Source organism: Monoraphidium neglectum, assembly GCF_000611645.1.
Source record: "Monoraphidium neglectum strain SAG 48.87 unplaced genomic scaffold scaffold02631, whole genome shotgun sequence".
NCBI classification, from domain to species: Eukaryota; Viridiplantae; Chlorophyta; class Chlorophyceae; order Sphaeropleales; family Selenastraceae; genus Monoraphidium; species Monoraphidium neglectum.
In genome coordinates, this window is record NW_014010997.1 from 1,708 (window position 1) to 8,868 (window position 7,161).

A 7,161-nucleotide genomic window follows, 5' to 3' on the forward strand; every position below is an offset into this window, starting at 1 on the left:
GGGGGGCTGCTGCCCCCCGCCGCTCACGCGCGAGCCAGCGCTGCTCAGGGCTGGCTGCGCTTTGCGGCGCCGCGGCAGCACCTATAATGCATGCCTGACCTGACCCTGGAATAGCTCTTATGAGATCGAGCTTCAACCCCCATGCATGTGTGGTGCCGCTCTCTATGGTGCGGCAAGCGAGCGCGCGCTGCTGCTGCTGGTGCGCACTGCTGTACACTCACCACCCCTGCAGCACGCCGCCGCTCGACTTCTCAAGCTGGGTCTCAACATCAAGCTCTAGAGGTGTATACTTCAGCTGCTCGCCTCGGCCCATGCTCGAGAAAAGCAGGTGCCACCACGATCGTGGCTCCTGGCCCATGGCAGGCGCGAAAGCAGGGCCGATTAGTGAAAGTATAAAACATACAGATCAATCGACGGTTCTCTGCTGACGTTCATGCGTTACAGTTGCGGGGTGGTTGTCCCACCCAGGCCATTATTGTAACCCGCACCCGCGCCCGGCCGAACCGACTTGCAAGGCTTGTTGCTTTGGTCGCCATGTATTCTTCGACCTTTGATTCCTGTGAAAATCACTGGCAGGTCACAGACGCGCTCTCGCCGCGCCAGATCTGTGAGCAAAGCCCGTCTCGCGAGCCCTCAGATGGCAGCCACTGCTGCGTCGGGCACGAGGAAGGCCGTCGGAGCGGTAGCAGCGGCTCTGGGCCTTGGCTATGGCGCCTACTACGCCTCCCAGGTGCGCTGGGTGGCGGCCCCTGCGCTGCTGCCGCACTCACTGCAACCGTGACCGAGCTTGACGCGTGTCGGCCCCGCTTCAACCAACTTCAGGCGGGAGTGGTCCGATCTCTTGAGAAGGAGAGGGAGGACCTTGAAACAAAGGTGCGGGCGAGGGGTGGCACTGCGGAGCGGAGGAGGACGAAGAGGGGGAGGCGGGGGTTTGCAGTGGCTCCCAAAACCAGCACAGCTTGCTTTGCAACGCAGGGCGGCACCCTGTTGACATGACTCGCCTCAATGAGAATTCTTTTGGCGAAATTGTGGCAGCCTCAAACCTACAACCACAATTCGTTCATTACGCTCGCCCTGCGGTTGGCAGCACCCTTGTCCTGCTGCTCTGTGGGACACCCCCCGCAACCGCCGCCCCCGCCAGCCCAGCCGCACCGCCGCCCGCAACACGCCGCCCCCGCACTGCTTGCACCGGGGCACCCTGGGGACAGGTCTTCGTCTTCCAAGGCAAGTCGCGCCGCGCTGAGTCAGACTCTCAAGAAACCGAGGCCCTCATCGCAGCCCTGAGGCAGCAGTCAGATCTCGACGCCGCCGCGGCCTCGGAGATCTCCGCCCAGCTGGACGATCTCAGATCTCAGGTGCAGCAGCTGGAGGCGCAGCAGCAGCAGCGCGCGGAGTCCGCCGCGCGGTCAAAGCAGGAGGCGGCGGAGGCGGCCGCGCGGCTGGAGCGGCTGAGGCAGGACGCGCAGCGGTTCAAGGCGGACGCGGCGGAGGCGGACCGCGCGCTCGGCGCGGCGGCCGCGGCGGTCGCGGAGGCGCGGCGGCGGGTCGCCAACCCGCTGCGGCATCCGGCGCTGCAGCGGTGGCGGGGCGGCGGCCAGTAGGGCGGATGGGTTTGGGCCCATCGGAGCCTGGCCAGGGAGCTGGTTGGGCGTTGCAAGCAGTGCTGTCCACCGTGCGGCGGCGCGTCGCCGACCCTGCTGCAGGCACGGGCCCGCGCGGCGCGGCCGGCCCCGCTTCGGCTTCGAGGCGAGCCAGCGTCGAGGCGCAGCCTACCAGGGGTGGTGCCTCCGCGACCGACGCTGCCATCTGTTCGGCCCGGCCCAGCTGGGCGCTGCAGCTTCACCGCAGAGGCTTGATGGTTGTGGTTGTTGCACTGCATTCCGCGTTTCTTTCTCCATTCATACCGTCTAGCTGCAGCCGACCACCATTGGGGGTGGTGGCATCTGAAATTTTCCTGCATCGCAGGCGGCCCTGCGATCCAGTGCCCCTGATAGCGAGCTGGCGCGTCGCGGTGGGCGCGGCGCCCCACCTGTTGTGGGTGACACCCTGGTTGAGAGCAGCCCCTGTTGCCTTTGGCTTATTGATATCTTCCTTAGTGACTCCGTCCTGCATCAGCATCCTCGGTGCACTCCGCCCCTGTGGCTCGTTGTAAAAGCCAGTTTCGATTGACATTGTTACCGCGTCGCAGCCGGCGCTTTGCCGGCTGCTGTGGCGCCTGCAGCGCCCGCAGGGCCGAGCCGTCGCGCGCCGCAGCTGCTCGGCGGCTTCCGCACGTGGGCAGGAGCCGGACCCCGGCTGCCGCCAGCGCCAAGAATCCGCAGAAGAAACATGGGGGGCCAGCCAGCCGGGAATGGAACAGCAACCGCGGGGGGAAAGCTGGGGAGTCATCCGCGCCCCCCTTGATTCTGCTGGTGCTGGCGCGTGCGCCTCGGGGCCGCCACGGGCGGTGGCAGCAGAGGTGCAGGCGCCGGCTCCTCTGATTGGGCCTGTTGGGGCTGCTGCTGCGCCGCTCCGGCCTCTGGCCCCGTGCGCCCGTGGCCGCGACCGCGACCGCGCCCCCGCCCGCGCCCCCGCCCAGCCCGGCCGCTGGCGACCTGCGGACCGCCTCCTGATTCGCCTGCCTTCGGCTGCTGCTGCTGCTCCTGCTGCTTCTCTTTTTTCTGCTGCTGCTGCTGCTGCTGCTGCTGCTGCTGCTGATGCTGATGCTGCCGCGCACCACCTGCCCGGTGCACCGGCGGCAGCTGCTTGCCACCTGGCTCCGAGCCGTCCTGGTGCGCCGCCTCACCTACCGCGCCGCGCCCTCGCCCGCGGCCCCGGCCCCGGCCCCGGCCTCGGCCTCGGCCCCGCCCGCGGCCGTGGCCGCCGTTGGCGGCACTCTCCAGGGCTCCGCCTGCTGCGTCGCCTGCGCCTGCCTCCAGTCGCTCCTCCTCCCGCTGCTGCTGCTGCTCCTGCTGCTGCTTCCGCTGCTCCCCCTGCCGCTTCTCCCCCTGATGCTGCTCCCCCTCCTGCTGCTCCCGCTGCTCCCCCTCCTGCTGCTTCTGCTGCTGCTCCAGCTGCTGCTCCAGCTGCTGCTCCAGCTGCTGCTCCTGCTGCTGCCCCATTTCAGGCGGCACTGTTGGGCCCCCTGCCTGCGGGAGCTCCTCTGCCGCTGCCCCTCCGTGCCTGTGCCCCCGCCCGCGGCCCTGCACGCTGGCGGGCACCCGACCCCCCACTTCCGCCGCCGCTGCCGCCACGTCACCCTCTGTTGGAGGGGTGCTGCGAATGCGCTTGGCGCCCCACTTGATCGCCGTCGGGTCCGGCAGCCCGCGCTTCGAGGCGCCCATCAGCGCGGCCCCCAAGTGCAGAGGCGTCCCGCCGCCGGCCGCGCGCGCAGCGGCCTGCGCCTCCCGCAGGCGCGCGAGCTGCTCGGACCACTCGCGCGCATGCTTGGCGGTGCTGGCGGCGATCTGCTCCTCCTCCTGTCAGTTGCCAGGGTTTTGCCGCGGGCCCGAGAAGAGATGCGTTGGCAGGCGCCACGCAGGCAGGCCGTGCCTCAAAAAAGTAAGTGATGATGCCGGGCCCCGCAAGGGGTCCCAGGGTGTCAAGGGGAAGTCCTGCCGGCGCATTGGCAGGCCAACCCACGCGCTAACAATGCGTGCGCTGTGCCGCCTCGCATTGTGGGGCGGGGTGGGCCGCCGGCTGCGCAGCTGCAGTGCTGCTCGCGGAGAAGTCAAACATGCAGCACGTGCATGTCTTCACCGGGCTGCGTTGGCCGGCGGATAAACCTGCCCCGTCCCCGCCCTGCACGTGATCTGACCTGGCTCTCGTAAGCCTCCACGTCTCCATACAGCGCCGCGATGATCCGGTCAAACACGGGATCCTGCGGTCCACCAGTGGTTAAACGCAAGCCGGATGCCGGTCAAAGGCTGCCACCGCCGCAGCAAGCCCGTACCACGCAGGGTGAGCGCCGAGAGCCGCGCGACAGCGGGGAGCCAGCGCAGCCCTTCCTCCAAACCACTGCGTGCGCTGCCCCTGGCCGCACCACCCTGTACCCCTCGCCTGGCCCCGCCTCCGCGTATCAGCGCCCGCCTCACCGGCTTGACTGCGCGCCGGCTGCCGAGGTGTGCGCGGCAGACGGGGCACTCCTTGCCCTGGTCCTTCTTCTCCTTGCCCTCCACCTGGGGCTGTGGGCCGTTTGATGAAGCATGATTGACGCCAAACACAAGATTGACATGATGTAAATGACGGAGGGAACGCACCATGATGTATTTTAAGTGAAGGGGGAGGTGCAAAACAGGAGGGAAACAGGCTTGAGGAATGAGGATCGGCGAGCAGAGCGTCAGCGTGTGGCAAGGGAAGGGGGTGGGGCATTGCACGCCGTCGACCGGAAAGGTGGTAGTTGGTGCCGGCGTGCCGTGATGGCATGTCATGTGCCTCGCTGCATGAGGTGACGTCATGTGACGTCACCGCGGCGCACCTGGTTCCGGAGGAACTGCTCGATGCAGGCCGAGCAGAAGCGGTGGAGGCAGACCATCGAGACGCGCGCGGCCTTGATCTTGCCTGGGCCGCCGCAGAGGGTGGATCGGAAGGCGGGTAGGCACCCATCAGAGGGCACTGGCTGGAGCCGCGACCACCGGGTAGATAGTCAAGAGGCGCTGATTTGAGCAGGCCCGTGCGAAATAGCACTTGCCGCTGAGTTGAGGGGGCGCCGCCGCATTGCCGCGCGGCGGCCGCGCCGACGCCGTCGACGAGCAACGTAGAAGGCTGAACTCAGCCGTCAGATCAGTGGGGGCAGACCTGCTGCCTGGGCCACCCTATAGAGCGGTCCCCGGTGCTGTTTTTGTGAGGCGCGGTCCGGCGCCTCACCGAAGCAGATGGGGCAGCGAGTCTCCTCATTAAGCTTTGCCAGCTGGACGGGCACGGTGCTGCGCGCAAAAGGATGGCATGGGCGCGACCGGGAGCGTGGCAGCTTCAGGGCCGGGGGCAGCGGGCGGCGGGCGGCGTGCATGGGGATTCACGCGGCATGCATGTGTGGGGAACGCGGCGCTGTGCGCGAGTGCTGCCCCACCTGCCAGCCTCGAGCCACTGGTCGGGCGGGTACAGAGTCGCCAGCTCAGCTATCTCATCAGGGGGCTGCGGCCTTGGGGCCGACGCGGCGCGCTCCATCGCTCAGCAGGGATGGACTGCTCGCGGCGCAGCGGCCGCGGTGTTGTCGCTGCTGTGCCAGCGGCCGATGCGTGCTACAGTGGCATGCAGGGCTCAAGCGATCAAGATGATGGGATGAAAACCATGTGTTAGACGCCAAGGCAGTCTTAGAGATGGGTCACTGGCAGCGGGAGTGAGTCTGATCGAGGAGCGAGTCAGATCGTAGACCAACAGGTATCAACACAATCGTGAATTTTGTATACGGTACGAGAGTGCACACGATTACACAAAGAATGAGATTGTGTCTACAGTGCGTCTTATAGCGTATCTCCTGTCGTGGCACCCGTTCTGCAGCACCCAGCACTGGTCGTCCAGCGCGTGTGTGGGCGCTCACGAGAGATAAACAGCATGTCGGACAGTGAAGACTATTCGGATGAGGTGTGCTCAGCACCTGCGAGCACGCATCGCCGCTCTGCCGGCAGCTCAGCACACCAGCCGCCGCGCCCCCTCCCGCCGCCCCCCTAGCGCAGCAGCCGCCCTCCCGCCTCGCTTCCCCGAGCGCAGCGCCTGCCCCCGCCCATCTTCCGCCAGGAGCTCGAAGCCATGCAGCAGCACGGCGAGGACGACAGCGACAGCGGCGGCGCGTCGGGCTCCGAAGGCGGCGACGAGGACGGCTCGGACGGCGAGGGCGGCCCCTCCGGCGCGGGCGCCCACGGGCCCGGCGCGCCCGCCAAGCGCAAGCCGATCTACAACGTGGACGGCCTGCACGAGAAGCTCGAGGACATAGCCTGGGGCGAGGACGCGCCTTGGGAGGAGGCGCAGGCGGTGACCGCGAAGGAAGCTACCCAGGTCGACAATATCGACGACGATTTGGGCCGGGAGCTGGCCTTCTACAACCAGGTGTGCCACCATGGCCGGCGCCCCCTGATTGCATGGGGCTGCATCCTTTTCGCATGGGGCCGCATGCAGGCGGGTGGGTCGCCCTCGGGTAGCATGCAGCAAATCACGGGCGTGGTCGCCATGCAGCAGCCCTCTTGGCGCCAGCCCGCCGTGGCTGGGCCCGCGTGGTGGCTCTGCTGACTCGGGCGTTGCTGCCGCCGCCGCTTTGATCCCGGGACGGCAGGCGATGGGGGCCGCGGCGGAGGCGATCCGGCGGTTCGAGGCGGCGGGGGTGGCGTGGCACAGGCCGGCGGATTACTACGCTGAGATGGTGAAGAGTGATGAGCACATGGCCAAGGTGGGCGTGTGTGTGTGTGTAATTGTGTGTGTGTGTGTGTGTGTGTGTGTGTGTGTGTGTGTGTGTGTGTGTGTGCGCGTGCGCTCGCATGTGTATGTATGCATATGTCTGCCGACATCCTGCAGTGAGCATGCAGCGCCTCGGAGTCTCAGTATCATGGCTTGCTGAACCTGGGCCGCAGCCTCGCAAGCCGCCGCCGCGCGCCGCCCCCCGCGCGCCTTGACCCCCGCAGGTGAAGGATCGGCTCATGCACGAGCAGCAGCAGATAGAGGAGGCCGATGAGAGGTGCGCGCACACACCGCGGCCTTACTGGCCCTGGAGGCGAAGGGGTCCGCCCATCCCATGCGGCGGGGGAGACGCGACGCGCGCGGCGAGCCGCCTCGCGTCCGCAGCGGGCCGCCGCGCGGCACCAGCGGCCCTTGCCCAGGGGGAATCAGCTTGTGCCCCTGCACGGGTGCCATCCCGCCCACCCACCAGCCCGACCACCGCCCCCACCCAGCTGTCAAAGCGAGAACCAGCTGCATGCGTCTCTCAACCCGGCCCTCGCGCCCCTGATCTGATCCACCCGTCCCGCCGCCGCAGGCGCAAGGCGCGCGAGCAGAAGGCGTACAGCAAGCAGGTCCAGGCGCAGAAGACGCGGGAGCGGGCCGCGGAGAAGAAGCGGCAGATCGAGGCAGTGTCGCAGCTGCGGAAGCAGCGGCAGAAGTCGGTGGGTCAAACGGTCAAACGGGTCACAGGAGAGGGCGTGCCCGCGGCTCTTGGGACGAGGGAGTTTGCGGGCTCGAAGGGCGGGCGGGGCT

At 67.8% G+C, this 7,161-nt stretch overlaps 3 protein-coding genes across 3 annotated transcripts in view; 2 read left to right on the top strand and 1 right to left on the bottom strand.

Annotated features, from left to right (window-relative positions):
- Positions 1 to 637: 637 nt before the first annotated feature.
- Positions 638 to 1,601, top strand: MNEG_11187 (hypothetical protein; the record flags this gene model as incomplete). Its single annotated transcript, XM_014040338.1, has 3 exons — positions 638 to 730; positions 823 to 873; positions 1,209 to 1,601. 3 exons carry the CDS (start codon positions 638 to 640, stop codon positions 1,599 to 1,601), a joined length of 537 nt encoding a protein of 178 aa, XP_013895792.1.
- A 573-nt stretch (positions 1,602 to 2,174) lies between these two features.
- On the bottom strand, positions 2,175 to 5,145 carry MNEG_11188 (hypothetical protein; the record flags this gene model as incomplete). The annotated part of the gene is made up of 7 exons (XM_014040339.1): positions 2,175 to 2,215; positions 2,786 to 3,458; positions 3,797 to 3,859; positions 4,074 to 4,163; positions 4,457 to 4,539; positions 4,846 to 4,904; positions 5,048 to 5,145. The coding sequence occupies 7 exons, from the start codon at positions 5,143 to 5,145 to the stop codon at positions 2,175 to 2,177; spliced, it is 1,107 nt and encodes a 368-aa protein (XP_013895793.1).
- Positions 5,146 to 5,532: 387 nt separating this feature from the next.
- The window catches only part of MNEG_11189 (hypothetical protein), a gene marked incomplete at both ends in the record, with an annotated part of 2,304 nt that continues 675 nt past the window's right edge, over positions 5,533 to 7,161 (top strand). Inside the window, 5 exons of the mRNA XM_014040340.1 lie at positions 5,533 to 5,562; positions 5,716 to 6,024; positions 6,248 to 6,361; positions 6,594 to 6,646; positions 6,944 to 7,070. Coding sequence (XP_013895794.1) covers positions 5,533 to 5,562; positions 5,716 to 6,024; positions 6,248 to 6,361; positions 6,594 to 6,646; positions 6,944 to 7,070 — 633 coding nt within the window. The remainder of the gene's footprint in view (positions 5,563 to 5,715; positions 6,025 to 6,247; positions 6,362 to 6,593; positions 6,647 to 6,943; positions 7,071 to 7,161) is intronic.